Here is a 24,454-nt window from a genome sequence, read left to right as displayed (position 1 = left end):
ATACAAACAAACAAACAAACCTGCAAACTGAGACGCTGAATTTTCCCACAACATATATTTGGATGCGTATCAGCTTTGCATGTAAGCGCTCATATGATGGAATTACCAAGATTACCACATTATCCACCTATGTCAAGAACAGATACATTATTTTTATAGGGCTCTGCTCCTGTAGGCTAGCCATCAAAGTAGACACAACTTTCACGTATCCTTTCTATTCTTTACAAATTCAAAATTCAACACACAAATCCACTTGAGGTATTTACTGGAGCCAGTCACATAGTCACAAGCATGAAGAGTTCTACATACGAGTGACCAGTCTTCATGACAGCTGACTCATCAATGGTAGTATTGTAATATCTGTAATATATATCAACAATAACTATATAACACACTTTAGTATTGATGATAATGATTTAATACAATGTGTATGAAATGTAGTTTTTTAAATGGATTTATCTCTCCAAAATAACTAGAAGGGAAATATGAACCACATTGTATTCCATCTTCAACTACCAAGAGTTACTGTGGTAAAATGATGCATTAGTCCAACCCCTGCCTTCAGTTAGCTCTTTATGCTCTCAGTGTTGTGCATGTTGTGTAATCAGGGTAATATAGCAGGCTGATAAAGGTTCCACAGCTTATTTTGATATAAAGCTCCACAGAATGCCACACGTGACAGGAGACCGGCTCCTTTTTCATCCTACAGCGGCATTAAATGTCTCAGTGCCATCTGCTGCTGCGAGAATTAAAAACGCTCCTTTTTAAAGATTGCCCGTTTTAATTGGTAAATATTTACTCGCAGGAGCTCTCGGCGGGCACACACGACTTCTAATGAAGTACTTTAAAGCCTGTGGGCTCTTGCTGCTTACTTTGAGTGTGATTCTTAACTAACTCAACCTGCGCTTGAACTGCTGATAATTGTTGATAAGGCCCGGTGAAACACAACGCTAAACGCTGTGGTGAGACTGCAGAGCATAATAACTGAACACAATAACCCTGTCACTGTTAACACTGATCCTTCCTCTGTGTCTTTGTTTGTGTTTGTGTGCGTGTGTGTGTGTGTGTGTGTGTGTGTGTGTGTGTGTGTGTGTGTGTGTGTGCAGTACTGAGTGGGGTTTGACGTTGTACTGTAGATGCATGCATTTGTGAAGGTCTGTATGTGCAGCATTATATGCTTGTAGGGCTTGTAAACAAAATGGTTCATCAAATCTTCTTTGATATAAGTTTGAGAAATATTTTAGGTTGGAAAAAAAAAAAGAAATACATGAAAGTTCAGCAATGGTATGCAACATTTTGCAATGAATCACGACAACTCTCTTGGGAATGTGAAATGTTTCGGCAAGAAACTGCATGAAGGAATGCAGAAGAAGGTATCTGCCTTCACTATCTGAAGAATTGCCCTTTCTTTGGCTGCACACATTTCACAAGCTCATACACACACAAGACATTTGTCACTAAGTTACCATCAGAGCAGCTAGAATAAAACTTTTGTAATTTTGCTTGACCCGACTGAAATTCAAAGCATTGTTTGTATTTTTCTGTACATTCACTTTTCATATCCGGGTGCAAGGATGTAGTGTACTTAACATTTACTTCTTTATGCGTGTGCATGTCTGTGTGACTGTGTGTGCATGTCTAAAACAGCCTGTATGTCCTTCCTTGTGCAGTACTTGTCTGTGTGTGAAAATGTGCCTGCGCATTCATCTTTGCATTAACTGACGTGCGTGTGTGTCTTTCTCGGAAGTGTGCTGCTGGATGTTAGCACTTGCATCCTAATGCACTCGGCTGTCTGTGTGTTTGTGTGCATCAATCTCTGCTGCAGCGGCAGCCCCGTTGCCTTGTATGCACTGCTCTCTATCCCTGACCCAGTACGCTGTGCGATCCTGCCTACAGCCTCATTTGTCTCCATCAGGGGACGGCCGAGGTTACAACTCACCAAAGCGCAGTATGTTTCTGGTGGATCTCCACACGTGATATTTGGGGGGTCGAGGGCCACTCGCAGGTACTTTGTCATGTCGGTGGCTTCTGGCTGACAGGCCATGTAGTCCCATGCCAGGCCCTCCTCTGTGTAGATCTGAGACTTGCACACGTCATAGTGTCCCCAGGCCGCTGGGTAATGCTGCATGGCATGTGCCACGCTGGTGCACACCGCTTGTAGAGAGAACAATACGAGCCAAAACATTGCTGGTTCTTTGTGGCTGCTGTGGAACGTCTTGTTTTTTCTTTACAGCTGCTTCTTGGTCACGAATATGACAATATTGCTGGGAATTTTCTACACTAACTGCAGCTTTGCGAGGGGCAATTGATCATTGGGGAGCTGTGGCAGCATGTTGCTACCTACTTTTGAGTGAGCAGCTTCAGGCAACCATTAGCCCTATTCACTTCTTTTTGTTCTCCAATTTTTGCCACTTCTGCCTGGCTGATGAGGGTTGTCAACAAGTGAGCTTCTTTACAAGTGTTGAGCGTTGATGAAAGGGTCAACAAGCGGTCAGATGTGATGTGCAGAGCAGGGTGACACTCCTCATAAGTCAGCGGCTGTCAGACGCCCTGAGCTCGCTCTCCTGTGGTTTTTGCCACAGGCAGCATCCTTAAGGAGAGAAGAAAAGAAATACCTTAAATAGACCACAAAAACACATAAAACAGCTGAAACACAGTATTAAAATTTTAACAATGCTTCAACATGGTTTAAGGGCACTGGGATAAGTAGTGCTTCTCAGTGCACACATACAAACACAATGCAAGCCTCCACTGTTTGTATCAAGCCCTCAATAATAACCTTGCCAAAATCACTATATACAATTCAAATGGGGCTTGTTCTCCAAAGCCTAATCTCCATTTGATTTTCATACAAAAAGGCTTATTTCCATGTGTCAAGTCACGACATTTAAGTTATTGCTTTTCACCCGACTCTTGCTCCCCGCTAGCCGAATCAGGAGTTGCCTCTGTCCCAAAGCCTTTAGAGGCATTTGGGAAATATTAAAGTAAAATTGGGAGACAGAAATGGTCTATTTGAGGGATTGTACGTTTCTCAGAGCTATCACAAGCCATCAGTCAGATGGCCTAACTCGTCAGGTAATGGTTGCCTGGCAGCAGTCAGTGGAGACCGGCACAATCTCAATGTCTCAGGTAAAAAAGAAAAAGGGTGTGTTTATAGGGGAAATAAAATGGAGCAGCTATTTACAGCTGCCGCCAACAGAGTAATGACACTGTAAATAGGAGTTAAGTTACTGTTGAATGTCAATATGATGGCCTAAGGTTTTGGCTTTGGGAAAATTTGATATTATTCCTATGGGTAGGTGTACATTACCTTTTAACCATTGCCCTCTGCAAGCGTGAAAAATGGTCCTCTATTAATGCCAAGTCTAAGTTTGTAATGTGACATCATATTTAATCCAACACAGACTTAAATAATGCCTAATACAACCAAGCTGGTACATGCAGTTGAACCTCTAACTTTCCGGTCAGCAGATTCATTCTCTTCCCCCCGGGCTACATCCGACCCTCTGTGACCAACGCTCACTACTGAAATACAGATTTTTCTTTTCCAGGTAAGCAGCGGTTTGAAGCATGTGGAGAGTCTTTTGTGCTCAGAGGAAAGAGCTACTTTTTTCAATTTGTGTCAAAAGATTAGAGTTTTTTTTATCAAGAGATAATAGAGTCAAATCAAATTAATGAAGGAAAAACAATTAATTATGAAAGGACAAAGATTTAGATGAGATTGGGTGAGTGAGTCGGTGTATCTCTCTCTCTCATAAACACACACACACACAGGCAGATCTCTGTTCTCCCTGCCGACATATGGAGACATTAGGATTCAGTATTTTAACTTGGCCGTCTTGTCTCCGACTGAAAATTGAACCAATTTTAACGGGTTTGCCCACATTCAAACCAATTACTGCTTTCCACCCAACATAATGTCCTTTTTTTTTTTTTTCTTACAAATGACTACAGGCTTGAATACATTCCAACCAGAATGAAAGATCCGAGCCTGAGAAAAGATCTGCACTGCTTTTCAGCCTGGACAGACCCCTTCAAAGTGAGCCCTGTCAGGAGGTACGGGTGGCAGGGTTCATTTGACGGACCTCTGCTGGGGAAAGGGAAGAAGCTAGTGGAAGAATGCTGGCTCTCTAAATGTGCTCGTGTCAATCATTAAGACTCCGAAGAAGGGGCCATTTACAAATTTGATAACGCCGCTGGAGCTCATGAGCGATGAATACGCCATACCTTTCAGTGGGGATGCGTGTATCACATTTCATAAATATAAATGTCAGTCCCAGATCACAGATGTGTCATGGGAGGGACCACTCTCATCTCACACACACACTCACACACACACACACACCTGGATACGCCTCCATTTCATAACACCGAGGTTGACTTTCATTATAAAGGCAGTCAAATTAGGTACCGGCGGCGGGGTGGTGGAGGTCGCTTATCTTATTTTTATTTAATAGGGAACATTCAAAGCTAATAAGCGACAGCAAATGGAGCTAACCAGGGGAATATTGGATTTAATTCATAGACACCTAGAGTAATGAAATCTATACAGATGAAAGGATGGTGTCAGGAAGCTCTGTGGACACATACCATTTAACATCAGAGCACTACTAAGGTGCAAGTGAAGGGAAAAAAAGCATGAAGTTTAATTTTAAAAAGAAAATCTGCTTCATTGCTCCAGGGATTATTTCTGCATAAAATAAGTGTTCTGACACCATTTAGGAAGCTAATTCATCTTTAACAAAGCTCTCTGCAGAAGATTAATTAACCTATGAAAATAACTGTGATTCATACCATTTATAAGTGCTATCATACCTCACACAAAGGCATCAATATTTCACAACAATTACACAAACTAAGCCACAAATGCAATATGGTATAAGTGAAGCATCCTTGTCTCCCCTGTTCCTACATCTACATCTACACACCTCCTTTGGCGCTCAAAAATTCAAGGAGAAGCTTGGAAATGTCATAATTTCTCCGAGAAATATATGAGGTCAGATTCTATATTAAAAGTCATCAATATTTGAGCAGCTCTCCGTATGCAGGGAGGGAGAGAGAGCTTAAAGCTGAGGGTGACCACCTCTCTCTTCCCCTCTCTCTCTCTCTCTCTCCATCTCTCCATCTCTCTTTTCCTTCACTTGTTTTTGTAGCCTCTGAAACACCCCCTTGTGTCCGCTTGCATTCCATCCCCTGGGCAGCTCAAGCATGGCAGAGTGTTTTAAAAGTCAGCGTGCAGCCGTGCCCCGTGGCTTATATTGGTTACAAACTCCCTGCTAGACTCTTAAAAACCCATGGCGGATGTATTTTTTTCTCCATTCATTTTATACTAATCCTGCTGAAGTGTGGCTTTGCTCTCAGTCTCCAAGTGTGGCTTTTTGTGATCCAAAACCTCTGGCTCGAATACAGGGCGGTGTTTAGGGGAGCTGTCCATGGTGCTGAAATACAGGACCCCGTACTGCATATCCACAGGGCCAGAACTGTAATTGCTGACGTCTGTGGTTGCAAGATGACACTAATCATAGTAAGTTAAATAATTTAAAAAAAGGAACCTAGACTGATGCTCCCTGTGTTGTCCATTTAGCAACAATTGCTATTTTTTGCCCTTCCTTTCAGCACCTATTCTGGATTTGGATGCACACAAATACAATACTGCCTTGTTATGTTTATTGATCTTGCAGACTTCCAACCAATTACTTCTGATCCACGGCCAGTTTAAACAGACTGATGCTTTGTAGCTGGCTGATGACTGCAACAATAAACAGGTTAATGCTTCCAACATTCCTCGAGCCAAAAACCAGCCCCTCCATATGAGTCACAGTGGAATCGACTGGCAAGCAGAAGCATGTCTGTTCTGGCACGCGTTTGTGTTCTTATTGTCTCTCTTGTCCTTCACCCCCCCCCCCCCCCCCCTCTATTTTTCCTCTATGTCTGTCAATAGCAGCAATAGATCCGTAAGCACATATAACATATAAGTCCAGAGGGGTTGCACTTTTGACCTCCTCAACTGGAGACACTTTTTATTTACAACAAGGACCGGCTGTGCTCTGCTGCAAAAAGCTCTTTTTCCCTCCGAGCTAGGATGTGGTTGATGTGGGTACAATGTGAGGGTCTCTCAGTGTGGAGCCCACACAGATTCAGGGATAACAGCCTTCACAACTGCCTCACATGAAACCTGCCGCCATACATTATTCAAAGCCCCTCTCCTGAAGCACTAACATGCAAAAAATGCAGAGCATGTTGCAAACATTTTAAAATGCCAGGACATGTAACATTCATGCAATCAGAAACACGGGACTGGCAGAAAGGAAAAAGTCCAGTCGTTTTTTTTTTATATGGTCGAATATATGATTTCAATCAAGAACTTTCAGTAATCCAGATATTGACAGTCACTTCTAGGTCCGATTTTTGCGCAGAGGCGAGACACACCTAATTCTGACTTTACTGACCTGCTGCGCAACAGGTTAAACTCTCATTATTCCTTCAAGGATAACGAGAAAACTTCCAAAATGACAACAGCTTTCAAAGTATAAATATACTGTGTAAACAGATTCATACGCTCTTACTTCCTGCAAAATAAAGAACACCTCCAAAACGAGGCTAAAGGTAAACTAAAACGCTGTGGATACATGCCACAGCGATTCTTACTCCATTTCTTTGTGGCTGCTCATTCCTTATTCATTTAACCCACTTCAAACCTGATTACAGCTAACGTTACGCCCATGAAGCAGCCCACTGTAATTACCCCATTATCGCCCATTTAGTCATGATTGTCATCATCACACAAGTGACGGTTATAAAGAAGGAAATTACACAAACATAATGCTCAAAACACAATACTCACATTAAAATGCGCTCCTGAGACGACAAGCTCATTCAACAAGTTATATGCAGAAGAGAGAGTAGCTGCAGAAGGGTTTTCCCCGCGCCTTTCACTGATTCCACTTTATCTGATTTATTCTAATTTCGCTCCAGATGGAACAATAAAAGCGAAACGTGGGCAGTCGCGCGTTCACGCGGAGAGAACCACGTTTTCCTTCTTTAAACTTTTCTATAAACTTTTTTTCCCCCCTCACTAAAGGAGCATTATTTCCTTTCGAATAACGCTCCGGGACTCTTTCATATACAATCCTTTTCCGCTCCGCGCTCACAAACGCCGTCGAGAACCGACTGGTTTCCACGCGAGCTGTTGGGCTTTACGCAGCGCTGCTCCTGGCACTGCGTTCATTGGAATGGCGCACAACAAACACTTCAAGAACCCGTTAAGGGGATTCACAGCCTGGTTGCAAATTCGTAAGAGCCCATCAACGCGCATTTCAACACGTCCCATTGGAGAGAAACTCTTTGGAGAGACTATTTCGTTTGCCCAGCCGAGTTGTGGACGGGAGAGGAGGGGAGCGATAAGCGATCTTTCTCTAATGGAGCGACTATGTCCAGTTTCAAACGAGCGTTCCGCCGGGTCCTAAAGATTTCTGGCACCGAAGTCTCAACTTCAACCGTTGTTCTCAAGCGGATGTTTAACTCATCATGCAGCCATTGAATAGTAGACTCATTTATTATCCTGAGTCTCTGGATCTTAGATTTTTTTTTTTTTTTTTTAGCCACTTGGGCTGAAAATGTATTTATAACGCAACAAAGCAAGTTTCTCGCAGTGATGATTTAGGAAGGATGCTCCAGGAAATGTTTATCTTTCACTCTCCTTTTCTTAAAGGAGCAAATTCTGAACACTTAGCACGTCATGGTTCGATTCGTAATCGGAGACTTATTTGCAGTGGCACTAAATTGGATTCTTCTATTTTAAGTTACTCGATAATTGCTCATAAATAAGCTGCATCGCTTTCTGCAGCGGCGTCCAACAGCTGCAAGCCCAAATGCACTGATGTCATTTGGAAAACAAAAGAGCTAAAACTGCAGGGTGAGGGTGATTGCAAACGTTCACCTGAAATACGGTATAATACATCTACCACCTGCATCCCCGCAAAGTCTAGCCCATGAGCACACTCGTTGGTGTTTTTATTATCACATTTCAGGAGGCACTAAAACGACAAGGGATACATGTGGAGAGTAAATCCACAGAAACTTAACAGAGGCGAGTCTCCAGGGTAGATAAAAACACAGTTCAGCACAATTAAAATGCAACCGAAGTTGCAGGAATACACTCGAACAAGAAGTAAAAAAATACGATCAGAATATTTTTGCTTGTTTGTAATCGCCCGCAGGTTATACACAAATAATTACTATTACAACACCGCCTCAGGACTCCGGTTAAACAAACAAACAACAACAACAACAACAACAAAAAAGGACATCTTACCTTCTATGTAAGAATGCGAGGGATTAGTAATTCGCTTGCCAAAAAAAAGGAAAAGGAAAAAAACTCCCCTGGCCGGAGTTGTTGCTGTAATTATTCGGTGGGTTTGCAGGCAGTGCTGGAAGAATAACTACAGTGAGGTGCGTCTCCCGGGCTCCCTTGGCGAGGAGTCATAGATGTCACCCTCTCCACTACAGGGTGCCAAGCTGCACGGCAAACAACCGCGGTGACAGGTCGCTTTGAACACGCATTTTAATTGTGCTGTAATGCCAACTGGTGGAGATCGCACGATAGGAACAACCGCGCCCACGTGAAGGTCACAGCAGTAATTGAGTAGAACGTTTTCCATGCCGGTGCAATAGAGGTTTAAACTCAGTTTATCAGTTCATCTCTAAGTCCCTGTTTTCTTCAGTCCCCCTTTTTTTTTGGAGGGTGTAACAAGACGGTGTTCACTCAAAGACACAGAAAACAGTGTTGCTATTCTCCTGTTACTTTTTTTTTAGTGTTCCTACATTATAATCTGTCTGATGTACTAACTGCATGTTCAGCACCATGGACAGCTCCTGCTCCCTGTACTCAACCCTGCAATGATTTTTTTAGTGGAACAAAAGTCAAACTTTGCACACAAAAACTAGTCTTTCCATGACTTTGTAACTAATGTCCAATGTTCAATTCATCATCAATGTGGTTTATGACAGTTTAAACTACTATGAGACTTCTGTCCGTCCCTCTTAGTTGAATTGAATTTATTTATTTAATAGGGACAATGCAATTTAACTTAATTTCAATACAAAGCATGAAACTGATGTGCTGCATAAAGAGTATATAGCTATTGCTAATTTCCAACTCGTGTCCCCAGTTGGGCCTCATCTACCTTACATTTAGTCATTTGGTTATCTTTCCCCCCATATTCTTATGTCCAGCATCTAATTATGTATTCATTTTCAAGGGGGTGCTGTATGTATATATATATATAGAAAGATTGGAATCAACCATCTTGTTTTGAAGGAGCCCATTTGACCTTTCTTTCTTCTTCCTTCAATCTAACCCTTCCTGGAAACCAGAATATACTTGTCTAATTTCCCAACCTCCTTACTTTTCTCTTCAACACTCTTTTATTTAGCAGAATGTACGCTCTGCAGCTCAATGTTTAATATGCCCCCAAAATAGAAGCGAAGCCCGTATTGATTTCTTTTAAATTAATATGCAACGAAACCCTTTGTAATCCCATTAAAAAAAAAAAAGTGGCAATGCCATTTCTGTTCTGATAAAGTCAGAATTGGGGTCTGGACCGGGGCTGAATGACAACAAGTCTCCGGTCCCTGCTGAGGTAAAGTGGCTCACATCGTATGAGAGGGTTCAGCCTTTGCTTGGAGCGTGTGCTGCTCTTGACATTTCCATTAAATCCTTCCTCCTGGAAACACGATCATTCGCCCTGACACTCACATACATGACTGTGCTGACTTGATAGATAGATGGATAGATAGATGGATAACAGTTTGTCCTACATTTTAATGGATAATGAAGGTAACACTATAGGACTACAAGACATTCATATGAAGTTCTGATGCACTCATTGATACCATATACTGTCTTCAACATGCTCAAACTTACAACTCTGCCATGCTGAGGTTAACATGTTTGTTGTTCCTTTGTAAGATTTTGGTTTATCATGTTAACTTCATTATATTTTCTAATTACCAGCTGCTACAAGCTGCTGGGATGGGCACATTTGTGAGTATTTAACAAAGTCTGTGTGTAAGAAGTGGGTGTAGCTTGTTGTTGCAAAAGTGAAGCTGACACAGATGTACCTTAAACTGGCAGTATTTCTAAAGGACAGACAAGGGAGACTTCAGTGGCTGCAGTGTCAACAAGGACAGAGAGGGAGGAATGCGTAACCAAATGTTGTCACTTTTGATTCCAAAAAAACAAGATGGCAACAGTCCAACTCAAGAAGTAGAGGGTTAAAACTAGGGTTCACAAAACAAAGGCGAAACAGGTGGCACAGTGTAGAGCAGTATTTCAAGCTGTGGGGCGTGCCCCCCTGCAAAGTGGGGGGGGCCTCGGGTGAGATGAAAAATCACCACAAGTGATTAAATTCACGACAGTTATCAATAGTTGTAGATCATTTGACTGAAAAACACAAACGCTAGCCTTATGGTGACACAAGAGGAAGTCAGAGGGCCACCAAGTCTATGAGTTGATTTTTCAGTGGACAGTAAATGTCTGAACTACATATAAGCTTCAGCTTCAGCTGGCTGAAAGTGGTGGATCAACATTGCTGTTTCAGTGAGTGTAGTAGTTCTAGTTTAATGTTGTACATTTGAGAACCGGGCTTTTTTTCTCCTTTTTTCAAGTTAAAGGTTAACATTTCTGCTAACTGGTCCTCTATTTCCTACAGTATATTAGTGTTTTGTTTTTTATCTTCCAACTTTTCATATGCGGTTAACACATTTCCTTAAAGTAAAATGGTTTGGTTACTGCAGGGTTTCATCTAATTTTGTTTCTACACTACAGTACTGTAACTTCTGTTACTTTAATTTCCGTTTGCTTAACTTCATTGTTAACACATTAATGTATCTAAATAATTGGTTTCCATGCTAACATCTACTATATGCAGGTTATTTGTGTCCAGGAACAGGTGTGTCCCAGTTCAGACAACACACAAGTGAACTGTTGTGACTGTTTGCTTGGATCAGTGACTTTTCACATGAAAACCTCAACAATGTTTCTTTCTCCACAACTATAGGTATGTTTTTTGGGGCATGGATATATGAATTATAGAAAGCACGTATGGTAAATTCATTTCTTTCCAACATGGCACTGAGAGAAAACCCTTTGAATGTTTTGTTTCTCCACAACTACAGCTGCTCTTGCTGGTGGTTGGAGAGTAAATGGCTCAGAGACAATCTGGAGAAATACGTCTGTGCTTTGTAAACACCACATCATATGGTCACATCAGCTACACAAGCCTCACAGGAGGAGAAATTCACACAATCGCAAACCCAACTTGTGTGTGAAAATTGACCGTGGTGTCCTTCCTTGCTTTTTTTTCTATTTAGATTCCAGCAGTAGTAGGCTACCAGTGCAATGTCACACTAAGTTCATTACATGTCTGTGTCTACGAACTACAGTAGTGCAGCATGGTGGGAATACAATATTCTGCATGGGCCGGCTCTCACCGTCCACCTCCGGTCAGAGGTGGTGGGGTCGGCTGGATGAATCCACAAAGCCTGCTTCAAATCACATCAGAGAGGCAGAAATTCCTCCATTCCTCCATTGACACTCCACGCTTTTTCTTTTTTTTTTCTGTTGGCTTGCCGCGGTGCACGATGAAGATCCAGAGGTGGAGTCTGCCCTCTCACCCTCCGCCTGTCCTCTCCCTCTGTGCCACCGAGAGCTCGGGCTGACAGAGATGGAGGGTTTGCTGTTTGATTCAGCTCCCGGGGGTCTATTGATAGTTTCAAAGTGGAGTCCACCTGCCACTGCTTTAATCATCCGTGACCCCGGCTGCATGTCGGAAGACCGCAGAGGGGGGGGGCGGGGGACAGGATTAGGAGCTGTGTTTGTGTGCGAGCAGTCAAGAGAGAAGACGAAAAAGTAGAACCGAAGAGATGAGATCAGGAGAAATAATGAGTCTATTGAGCCACTTTTCCCCCTTTTAGTGTTTTATGTGACTTTAAATTTTCTCCACTTATCATCCAGATTTGGATTAACCTGTTTTTTTTTTACTCCATGCAGCTTCAGGCTTCTCTTTTCTCTCTCTTTGAGAAGCATTTCTATCTCTTAAAATGTTTTTAAAGGTGTATTTAATCAGATTTTTCTCCAGAGGTGGAGCAGACGGAATCAGCATACAGGCACAACTTATGGCTGCCAAATTAATTCAATTTATTCCAAAGCCTTTCTTAAGGCCAAGGTTGTAATTATGGCATGCAATTAGAGGGGGTATAAATATTAGATCACTTCCCAATTCCCTGTGAAAGTTAACCCAAAAGTTGTTGTTTTTTCAGGTATTAGTAATTTACATACAGATCTCTGAGTGCTCCTGGCTATATTTAAAGGAGCATTCACAAAGCACTGACAAACATCACTCATTCATGATGCACTTCAGGCGAGAAGGTTGTTACAGCTGATCTCACTAGATTCCCTCTGATAATTGAAGTGGAGTTTCACCTTTAACGGGACAAGTTGAGCAGCAATGTAGTGGCATATGACAGTGTAGCTGTTCACCCTGTGAGACATACTTGCTAATTCGAGTGGGTTGTTTCCGCACGTTAAAGTCTAGTGTGTACACGGAATAAGTGACACTTTTCTGGAGAATCTGCCAAAGCCACCGCTGTGAAGCTCAGACCAGGAAGTGATCAGGGTAAGGAAGGAGACAGGGAGAGACAGGAAACACTCTTTGGAATCAGTTCAAGCACTGGGGTGTGCGTGTGTGTGTGTGTGTGTGTGTGTACCTGTGTGTGTGTGTGTGTGTGTGTGTGTGTGTGTGTGTGTGTGTGTCTGCTTTTGGAAGGTAATGCTCATTTAAGACATACACATTCAAATGTCCCCATGTTGCTTACTTAGTTCTAAAGAACCTCCATACTTCTATATATTTTCTCTTCTGATGCATGAATTATAGCCCTCATTAAATACAAAGCTGCATTTACTTTCTGTTTTCAATACATATCGAAAGTTAAAGGTCACATATTTTCCTTTTCAACCAGTTTAAAGTCTCAGAGCTCTCCAAAACATGTCTGAGTTTCTGGTTAAAAACTCCATTCAGATCCTGTATTCTATCATGCCTTTTAGCCCCTCTATTTCAGAACAGGCTGTTTCTGTTTCTGTAGCTTTAAAAGTAAGTGAGCTGGGTTCGACCACGCCCCTCTAGAAGGGCTTGGGTATGGGCTTTGCCCAATTGTTTACAGTGAGAAGGCAGACGAAGAAGGCAGAACAAACACTTTGCTGTGTGAGTGTCACCCAACTGGGAGTGGAGTTACCTCCCTTTCTGATGTCACAAAGGGAAAATCTCCAAACTGCTTATTTCAGCACACATTTTCTGCAAAGTGGAGCTGGAAAAAGATGGAGAGGGGGTTTGGTCGACAGGCTACGGACACATATTAGTGTTAGAAAAACACTGTAAAGTGTATTTAGCATAATACGTAACCCTTTAACTTTCAGGAAGAAAACCATGGTGATCTTTTATAAGATCATGAGCTTTTTCTGCCAATATCTTTGCCTCGTTTAGCAGTTCCAAAAAGGTCTGGAGTTATAGATGGCAGTTTTCACACGTTGAAGATTTAATCAGTAATCAAAACTTTGTACTAAAAATTAAAAGAGGTGTTGTCATCTTCATATGCAACTAGGTGGCAATCCAGCTAAACCTCTTAGCAACAGAATTATAAGTACGGATAGGTTTGAAACCACTATGCTGAAATACCAAACCTTTGAAAATGCGTATTGCTTTGACTTGTCAACGTGATCTTCAAGCTTCTGTTATAATCTTTCACACTGTGCCGATCCCTGCACCCCCCTGTGGATGAAGCAATACCTCTTATCTGCATATGTGCTCCTACACGTGTGAACGAAGTGCTTTCGGACAAACAATCAAACACATCCCTCTCTGACAATCTTTGCCGCATGGAAAACATAAAGAAAGGTTGTTTTGGCAGCATTCTGTTTTTCACGGACTCTGGGACAGCGATAGCAGACACTAAGATTTACGTCTCAGATATTCTTCTTCTGTTTTTGTAGGTCATATTTAAGCATCAGTAATAGTCTGTTTCTTAACCGACTAAAAACTCCCTACAAGGGTATAAATCAACAGTTGCACAGTTCCTGGAGGCGACAATTCCCTTATAAGACATTTTGGTAAAATTTTCTATGGACTACAAATGCTGCTATTATAACTTCTGTATCTAAAGTTGACTTTACTTCATTTTGCTGCAGTGTAGTGGGAAAGCATAATGTCATTATGAGTCATAGAACTATTGCCAAAACTATAATTTCACAATCCATAATGAAAACAGATCTGTCTCTGTGTTGCTGTATTGTTCCACATTTGCACTTTTGTGTGAAAACTCAGAAACAAAAGCGAAACATGAGGCACAATAAGTGAAGTAAAAGGAAATCCCATTTCAGTTTGATGTGTGGTATAACACTTGCAGTTTTACTGAGCACTTTACCAATAAACCATGTTGTTTGTTGTTGTATGAACCTGTTCCCGCATGTGGTGACTGTCATCTCTGTTCATAAGTGATTGTTCTTTAATGTACCAATGGACTTATGGAAGCTTGAGTAGACCTCACTTTTCTGTCAATGGCATGGGCAGTGTTTCCATTCTATCCAAACTAAGCCTCTATGCACCTTGAGTAGGCGGCTGTGGCTCAGTGGTAGAGTTGGAACCGGTAGGTCAAGGGTTTCGATCCTAAGCTCCTGCAGTCAAATGTCGATTTGTCCTTGAGCAAGACACTTAACCCCAAATTCCTCCCGCTGCTGCGTCAGCAAGTTAATACTGATGGACACTTTACACAGACGCCTCTACCATCAGTGTGTGAATGTGGTGTGAATGGGTAGGTGTGACCTGCGATGTAAAAAGTGATTTGAGTAGTCAGAAGACTAGAAAAGCGCTGTACAAGCTCAAGTCCATTTACCATTTACTCTGAATAAGGAATGGTAAAGGAAATCCATTGATTGATCCAAATCCAGTCTTCAGACAAAGTCGGTGTTGAATGGAATATTGAGGAGGGTAATCATGTCTGAAGCGTTACTAATGACACATACAGATGCATCCCAGTTTCCTTAACTCTCTGGAAAGGTAGACATATTCAAGGCTGCTCTCTTTGCATGTTGCACTCTGGAATCTGAACTCAGAAGTCTTGTTGAGTGGGCGGCACACTTCCATTCTTTGCCAGGTATTGGAGGCAGGTAGGCGGGCGGCACCTCAGCTGCACCAAAACCAGGGCATATAAGCAGCTGGAGCCCGGCTCCTCCTGCCTGGAGAGAAAACGGGCAACATGCCAACCTCTCTGGGAGCTGTGCTACATTTCACAACATGATGGATGGCACGAGTCGTTTTTAACCGTAACAATGAATCAGATCATCGACAGCCCGTCCTTAATATTTGAGAAGCATCCCTGTAGGATCAAGGCTAAAATTCAGAGTCTAACAAGCTGACAATTGAGCAATATGAGCACTAAGCCAATTGACACATTCAGAGAATTTCTTCTCCTTTTATTCGAATGAGATGCCACATGCAACAGGCTTATTTGAATTTGCAAGACAAGATGTCCCTGAATAAAAAATGTGGCTTTTAAAGATACAATATAAGTGTTTGAGATGCCAGGATCATACCTCACAGGATTCCCTGTGAATTAACAAGTCGATAAACGCTCTACATCCCACAGCTTTTGCTAGTGTAAATGTTTAGTGCTTGAAATTACACATGTTTAATAGCTGATCATAACGTGTTAATTGGCGTGATCTTTGCCAGGCTGACATTTGGTGAGGTTTAGAGCCTGCTTCCTGTGCCATCTGATGCTGGAGCACATTTAAAGTTGATGAAATCCCATCTCTTTGTAACGGAATCAGTCTACGATAGAATTTCTTGGCTCTCCAGTCATGTCTTGAAGCTATTCAGCAGTTGTGTGACCACTGAACTATTTCCCAAAAGACAGACGTGGATGGAAAATATCCCAGAATCAATTATCTATAAATTGGATCGTATTACAAAGAACAGTAGTGCTGAATATGTGTAGTTAAGGCACGGGGCACACAGTTAACAGAGTGTACCAACCAACGCTAGGCGCGTGTTAACACGCTTTAGCACAGACAAACGTCGCCACTGTTATTAATTAAAATTCCAAGCAGCCATTCATTATTCCATCCTCGCTGCTACATGCATCTCTCTATCTTACAAGCCATGCAAAGTGTCCTGCAAACATGGAACTATTAATTGATTGGATTTTTCTTGTGTTCTGCCTTATTAATCACCTGACTAACAATTAGGCCTGCACAGCCTGTGCGGAGCAGGATACTCTCATATATCATGGTATTTGTTTCTGTCATGTTTAGAGCGGTTCATTATTCCTAACATGGACCATTGGCGGCCGACAAGGTAGTCATTGACCTCTACCTAATCGTCTTTTGATTGAGGGTAACTCATTTTGATGGGTAGACTTATTGCTAATGCTAAGGCGCACTTAGAATATTGATCCAGTAGGTTAGCACACACTGTAAAAGTCTTGATTTGTGTGTCTAAATGCTTGACTAAGCATTCACTCACCCGAGTCTAATCTACTTTTCATTGAGGTTAACACATTGGGATGCTGTAAGCCACAGGGGCCCGTGCTGCTCATAAACTGAACTCTATTTCCAAAGGCTGCTGTAGTATCAGAACGAAAGAGATCACGTCTTCAAAACAGCAGCAAGCTCAATGAATAACAAACCTCTCACTTCCCCCAGCTCCCTGAAACGACAGGCCTTTTATATTTAGAAATTACAATAGGAGAGAAATACATGTATTACCTTTTCTGACATAGTTCTCCTGTTTGGAAATAAAATAGAAAGATCCCATTTCTAAATATACGTGGAACAAAGAAACATACCTACTGCATGTTATGTAATAGTAAAGAATAACCCAGTAATGCTGCTGTAGCCTCAGGGAGAGAGAGATTTGGACAACCTTAGTTGTCAAGTTAGATCCAGTTGAGTTTGAGGGAAGCGCAGGTCCAGAGGTCACTGCAGTTCACATGTTTCCACCACTTGAGATAAATACTGAGTACATAAAAAGACATTCAAGCCTCTTCAAATTCAATCTTTGAAGGATTGAGGTTGATATTTCCAAAACATTGCAAAGTCTAAAGATGTTCATTGGTTTGTTGTTTTTTATTGCTGTCTGTATTTCTCCTGTCTTTATTGGCCGTGAAATAATTCCTTTGTAACATGGTTATTTCTGTCATTTTTTGAAATCCTTAAAACCGCTGGCAGAGAGTAGGTGTCAGACAAAGTTAGAAACTGCCAACGTAGATACAGCCTCCACGACAAAGATTCTCAAAGAGTGATACCACCACAGTGATGTTCGCTACAACTCTAGCCAATGCTCCTGTTTCCAGAGGAAGGCGCTCGGCCCGTCTCCTGAGCGAGCAAGCAATGCGAGCACGCGTCAAGCTGGACAGAATAGATCGACCCGGACAGGAAGTCAGACAATTAAACTCACAAGAGCATCTGGTAAATTTTCAGAATGAAACACAATATACAGTACGGACTCCCGTTCATATTTTCCATCACTTGATCCGCATTAATTCAAAACAGGCACTGAACGACCAACAAATCGACCTCAGAGAGACAAAGCAGCGTGTTGTTTGCATTTCTTTTTTCTCTTGATTTCCGCGTGATTTAGTAGTTCTCTCATGATGTGTGTACAGCTGCTCATGGCTGCGCTCCGTCTTGAAACGCTCTCAGCGAGGCACCGTGTCATCCGACAGAGCAATACTGTTGTGCTGACGGTACGCAGCGCGAACACACTATGTTGAAATAGGCAAATTAGTTTTTTTGTTTTTTTTTTCAAACACAACTTTGTCATCAAAGTTTGCCAAAATAAATATTTACCAAAAGTTACAGGAGCTTTAAGAAAGAGGTGAAGAGCTACTGTATATGACTCAGGTACAAGATATGTGCTTCATTTGATGGTACAGTAATGCCTATATATAATGACCAATATGTGTTACCACAACTCATGAAATTCTATACAAGGATTACAACCATCTGTCAGGCCATCCAATTAGACATTTAGCTGTTCATATGTATGCTGCATTCAAATTGGTTAGTTTTTACGCTCAGGATTGACAGGCCTCCATATGTGTATTTCATCAGAATCTGAAGTGATTAAAAGCAGAGGAGAACGGATTTTCTGATTGTAGGAATGCCTCAGTCACAAGTTTTTGGGAGCGATGCTTGAGCACTTTTATGTGGAAGATAGCTGTCATCTCTTATTTCTTTCTGCCAATCTTGCTCCCCTCCCCCCCTAAAAAAACATGATATTTTTAGAGATGGAGCTACTGTATTTTACACGCTTACGTATTCAGCCATAGATTTCTCTGTTCTTCTCCTATACTCCTACCAATATGTATGGTGCCTCTATTTATTCCACCCACACCAGCAGATACATGTGCACAGCAGCACCAACACACAAATATACACACACTTGAAAAACGCCTCCCTCGAACCGCGGCATCTTTGTCAAACGTTTTCCTGTTGTGTTCTCATCCGCCGTGCTCCTTGAAGTAACCTTACTCATTGTGAGAATCTGCAATGCAGGCTCGGCTTCATTTAGGTGTTTGTTGGGTGGGCAGGATGCAGGCTGCATTATTTATGATGAGGCAAACCGACAGCGAGTGATAGGCACCAAACAGACACAAGAACAGCCTCTCGTACCAGAGTGAAGCAATCAAACACAGTCCCCATGCATTTAGCGAAGCTTCATGACACCTCTTTTCATTTTAAACATAACACATTGCTTCTCCTCCTGCTGAGAGCCGAGGAGGGGACAAAAAAGCGAGAAGCTGCAGAATAGGGGGTCCTGAGGGAAATTGCCAGCATTTCTCCCCCCCCACTAAAATGTTGGTGTAAAAAAAGCGCTGCAGCTGATTTGTCAAAAAAAGAAAACGAGTGCGTAGGAATCATGATGAACAATTCCGCAGATGAACAAGGACAGATCTATCTCCACTCCTCATCTGGAGGAAATGTTACCTGTGAAACAAAACGTCACATCAGTTCTGAGACAGGCAGCCGTCTCTTGGATATAGACGGATCTGATGTATTCATATTACAATGCAAATAGCGCCTATCCATTATCATCCACTACTGAATCCTCTTTGTTTGTGGGGATTTATATTAATCCCAGAATCCAAAGAGTGGCCGCCAGAAGCAGATTTACTTGTGATGTTCATGTTATGGAAAATGAGGGAGATGAATAAGGCATGAAGGCGAAGTGTTTGGGTGCAGACCGGGCTTTAAGGAGAAGACAGAGTTGGGTTGAGAGATGTAGGAATTGGGGGGGAGGGGGGATGCGGTGGGAATGAGGGCAGTGTGGAGGCCACAGGGTCTGCAGGCCAGGTCTGCTGAGAGATCCTCAGCTTTTCTTCAGTATGCTAGGCAGGTACTGGAATCCAGCGAAAGCTTTTAAATATTAAACGCCAACCACCTGCAGTTTTTCTGTCTTTCTGTTCAATAATAGAAAACCGCCGCTAAAGCTGTGATATTTCTGTGTGTGAGAATGACGGTTGCATAAGAGTGGATGGTTTCAATAATGTTCGCTATAAGATCTAAACATAATCAGCAAGTTGGGTCCATGCAGTTGTCAGGTAAAAATCTATATTTAAAAAAAAACCAATACACAGTACAATGATCATGTTTTGGACATTTACTGATTCACCAGATGTCAGCCCAATTCACACATGGCCTGTAATAATAATCATAATAATAATAATCATAATAATGATAATTCATTTTATTTAAAAAACTGCTTTTCAGGTACTCAAAGACACTGCACGTTAGTTTAAAGTCATGAAGCCTTGAAAATGTCCGAACATTTTCTGAGAGGGGATATATGTTCATGATTGAGGCAAACTATTTATTTCAAACCCTAAGTAAATACAGATCAACCAGTCTTGCATGCACGCACACAACCCCCCCAAACACACACACACACACACATAGACACACATTTAATAAGTGAGAATAAGAACACAGAACAATCCCAATAAAAAACAAAGACCCTCTTCTCCCCATGTTTCAAAGGTGACTCAGGAACATTTCTATTATGGATGACCTTTTTTAGCTCTAAGTAACATTTTGGAATGTGTACTCTCAGGAGTCAGGAGGCCTATATTTGTCATTTATTAATTAATTAAACTATCTGATGTTATGATGTTGATGGTTTCCGGGCTTGTAGACACTTCCTATTTAACATGTGTTAAATCAGACATGTAGCGTTAAAAGAAGGTACCACAGTCTGATTTCTAAACATTGGAGAGAGCTGTCTCCCCCTGTAGCCTCCCTCCCGAAAAGTCAGTGTGCATGCAAGTTGCCATGTTGCGGACATGGAAGAGTCAGTGGTTAACGACTCTGCATCGGTTTTGAAACCTTTCTGTGTTCTATCCTCTCTCCATCATAATCCTAGTTTTACCATGTTTCCGGTTGCCGAGCTTATTAGAAAGATGCAGAAGCTTTTTAGGTCGGGTAGAATCAGTTATATCTGAACCACTTCGCTTGCCTGCTTCCTTTGCTTCAACACCCGTTGGTTTGCGGTAATAACTGGTCTCATATCTGTCAAATAGAGGGGCGTCCAAAACAACCATGTGTGGGTGCCTTAAAATTGCTTACCTTCAAAATAAATACTAACCATTCAGGATCGGAATCAAAGCTTAGAAGGAGGACATACAACATAGTAAGTTTCCCTAATGTCTGATGACATAGTAAGTTTATTTGTTTTAATTCAGTAGATTTCTTACATATTGGCCCTTTAACCAACAGTGAACCTGATGAAGGTCTATTCCCGAAACGTTGCTATGTATGTTTGGAAGTTAGGCAGTTTGTGGGAGTTAGCTTGAAACTTTTGATGGGTGCATTACCCTCTTACGCACATGTGCTATGAAAGAGATGTGCAAAATCATTTTCGGTTTGGAGGTCCTGAATGTCCTGAAATTGTCCAGAAATCGTTCCGAGTTTATATGCTAAAGCAGTTTCCTTTAACAACACAGCTCTCTATGAAATGGCTCGCAGATCGTTCTTCTTATCTTTGTTATAAAACAAAATTTGAATTCCCATAACTCTCCCCTATATTGCCTAGTCTCTTCGACAGCCACAGCCTCATTTGTGTAGATTTAACTTAATAAGATAACCACGGGCTTTGCTGTTTGACAAACAGATAGTTTGTTGATCTTCTCATTCCCAGAATTGACTTCAATCCCCAAAATGGATTTGGGTTTTTTTCTCTGGAGGCCCAGCGCTGGCCTCATTTCCTGATCAAAAGAGTTCTCTCTTCCTGTCTGGCACAAATCAGGGATTAAATGGCTATCTTTGATGACTCACTTAGCAAAATTACTACCCTGTCTCCAAAGATTACCCTCCTGCTGCTTTCTTTTTTCCCCCTTTTTCTGAGGTTGAGCCAGTTAAAGGACTTAATTTGTAGATGTCAACCTAAAATCAGAGCATTTTGGGTCTACTTATGGGACAATCTGTCTTTTTACAACTCAGTTGTTACGTTTTTCAATTAAATGGTTATATCTAGGGAGTATAAAGACAAAGTACTAATGGTAATAAAAGTAATCAAATACTATATTCCACATTTTAATATTTGTGTATTTATGTTGCTAATATTTGGCTCAACATAGTTGTGAAAATAAATTAAATATGCACTACAAAATGTCCCCATGATGACGGTCTTTACTGAAAGCAGGATTTAACACTTTAAATATTTAAGAATTACCCAGCCCAGAGGTCCAAAGGGAGAGTTAAGTTACCATGTTCCTGATTTAAGCGCTCTTTGATGAGAGTGAACTAATATTCTGCTGCAGTTTTGGATTTCTCTTTAAGTTTTGACTCGTTTCTGCCTTTGGAAAATGTTTACCAAATGCAAAACCCTAAATTAAAGAAATAGTTTGACATTTTTTCCAAACTACACTTATCCACTTTTTCTCTACATAGTGGGAGGAGAACATCAACACCACTTTTATATTTGTGTTTAGTTTGTGAGCTGTGTGCAGACCGATAATAGCTTGCTTTTATCTGAAGGCTGGAAAAGTGCCCTAAAATTGTGATTTTATATCGATGTTTTATGTGCAAATCAAACAAGCATGATATTTAGAGAGTCACAGAGATTTTGGAAGGCTTCAATAGAAGCAGGACAGCTGTTTGGAGCCTGAATGCTAAGCTAAAACAATCACCTCTTAGCTCTTGACATGAAGGATACTTCCTCAAATATTCTTTTAAAGGATACTGTTTGCATGTTATATTTGGACGTTAGATCAGTATTAATGGTATATGTTGTCTATGAAGCAAATACATTCCTCAGTCTGTGCTACCTCGACTGAGATCTCTGAGTTCTCTATGGAGCCTTGCCAGTGGGCCTACATGTTCCAGGATGCATTGTGCATAAACAACCAGCACCAAACAGTAGATTTCTATGCTGCATACACTCTGGTTTGAATAAATAAGGCTTGTGTGATATGATCACAGTTATAATCTGGCATGCCCTTTTTTTCAGTTTGTGGTGTACTTTCATGGCCAGGTTACAAATCAGGTGAACGCTGAGACTAGAAATCATTGAAGATATCCTTTGGTTCTTAAGGGTCCCACAACTATGTCACTGTACACGTCACATGATGATGCTAATGCCAGAAGTATAACAGATTTTGCAGCTTTGCAGAGCTGCACCCTGGCACACACAGAACATCAGCCACAACTGCAGGCGTTTTTCACACTATTTACCCAACGTGGACAGAGAAAAGGTTGGAAATTGTTGGATAATCCCTTTAAATCTTACCCTGTGGCATTAAATGTGGAAGGCAGAGCCAAAAAAAGGCTTCCAATCTTTGCACGCTCTATTCAATTAAAGACAATACTGTAGGTATAATTATGAAATTTTATGAAGAACTGAAATGAGATACTAAATCTGAAATTGTTTTTATGAATCTTTTGAGCCAAAACAGTGTCTATGTTAATACTCAGTATTAAGAAAATACAGTAAGTATATTCACCAAAATGTTACCCTGCTTCTCAATACTTATGCCCCCTTTTCTCCTCGGCAATTCAAATAATAAAGTTTAATTTTGATGTTTGCTGCTTTTACTTTATTATCCATACAGTTTTAATGAGCAGACTTGCAAATTAAATTCTGCATTGAGTCATTTCCTTGATTTTTTTTTTACTTTAAACAGTTCCTCATAGATACTCCTCTTTGTCTTACTTTGGCACTAATGGGAGTTAAATAATAGACCTGGGAGGTTTGATGCAGCTGAAACAGAGAATGTCATCTATATGAATGTCAAAGATGTAAGGAAGAATATCTATACCTCCGGCGAGGCCGCAGAGGATGAATATAGAGAGCCACTGCTCTCAGTCAGTCCAGGGACGAGGGGGACACATATGGAAATGAGCTTCCTTCTGGCATTTTTTTCTTTCTAATATTGTGCTTAGTATAGAATTAGTGGCAACCAATGGGAATATTATGTTGGACAAAAAAGCGAGTGCCTATCCTGTCAGAGCATTAAAAGCAGACTTCCATTAAAATTTTTATTTTTAAGCAATACATTGTGCCGCTTAACCCCCTGGGTCAAGGCTAGGTCCTTATGTCATTAAGTGTTTCCTAGTGTTATGGTTGCTAGCATGTCACAGGATTTTCCACAAAGGATTTGTTTTGTTTTAAATGGAAAAACTAATTTGAAATGCATTTGTGTTATGTCAGTAGTTGAAAGATCTGCAATTGATAACAAATACTGAGCAAACATAATTTCATTTTATCCAAATGAACCACAATCACAGACTGAAACCTAAAACACACCTAGGGGAATTGGTGACTCTAAATTGCTTGTAGAGTGTCACTGGTTGTTCGTCTCTATATGTCAGCCCTGTGAATGACCACACTATGCAGTCTACCCACCACTTGCCCATCGACAGCTGCGATCAGCTGCAGCCCCCTTGCAACCCCTGAATGGTTGGGTGGACTGATGGATGGGTGGATGGATGATTGATTGGCTGGTTAATGGATAGATGGATGGATGGATGGATGGATGAATAGTTGGGCAGATGATGGATGGATGAATGGATGGTTGGCAGATGATGGATGGATGAATGGTTGGGCAGATGATGGATGAATGGATGGATGGATGGATGGATGATTGATTGGCTGGATAATGGATAGATGGATGAATGGATGGTTGGCAGATGATGGATGGATGAATGGATTAATAGTTGGGCAGATGATGATGGATGGATGATTGATTGGCTGTATAATGTATGGATGGATGGATGGATGAATAGTTGGGCAGATGATGGATGAATGGATGGTTGGGCAGATGATGATGAATGGATGGATGGATGGATGATTGATTGGCTGGATAATGGATAGATGGATGAATGGATGGTTGGCAGATGATGGAT

General features: G+C 41.3%; 1 protein-coding gene across 3 annotated transcripts in view; it reads right to left on the bottom strand.

Annotated features, from left to right (window-relative positions):
• LOC132979438 (netrin-G1-like) overlaps positions 1 to 8,710 on the bottom strand; it is a 74,406-nt gene extending 65,696 nt beyond the window's left edge. The window contains exons 1-2 of one of the 3 annotated variants that reach the window (XM_061045248.1): positions 8,315 to 8,710; positions 1,940 to 2,590 (exon numbers count right to left, since the gene is read on the bottom strand). In XM_061045248.1, coding sequence (XP_060901231.1) covers positions 1,940 to 2,185 — 246 coding nt within the window. In that variant the 5' untranslated portion in view covers positions 2,186 to 2,590; positions 8,315 to 8,710. Of the gene's footprint in view, positions 1 to 1,939; positions 2,591 to 6,844; positions 7,407 to 8,314 lie in introns of those variants that run through there. The other 2 variants (XM_061045249.1, XM_061045247.1) reach the window with 2 other exon arrangements.
• Between the last annotated feature and the right edge of the window lie 15,744 nt (positions 8,711 to 24,454).

The sequence above is a fragment of the Labrus mixtus genome, chromosome 8, assembly GCF_963584025.1.
Source record: "Labrus mixtus chromosome 8, fLabMix1.1, whole genome shotgun sequence".
Classification (NCBI taxonomy): domain Eukaryota; kingdom Metazoa; phylum Chordata; class Actinopteri; order Labriformes; family Labridae; genus Labrus; species Labrus mixtus.
Note: the sequence above shows the minus strand (reverse complement) of the source record. Positions and strands in the feature narration are given on the sequence as shown.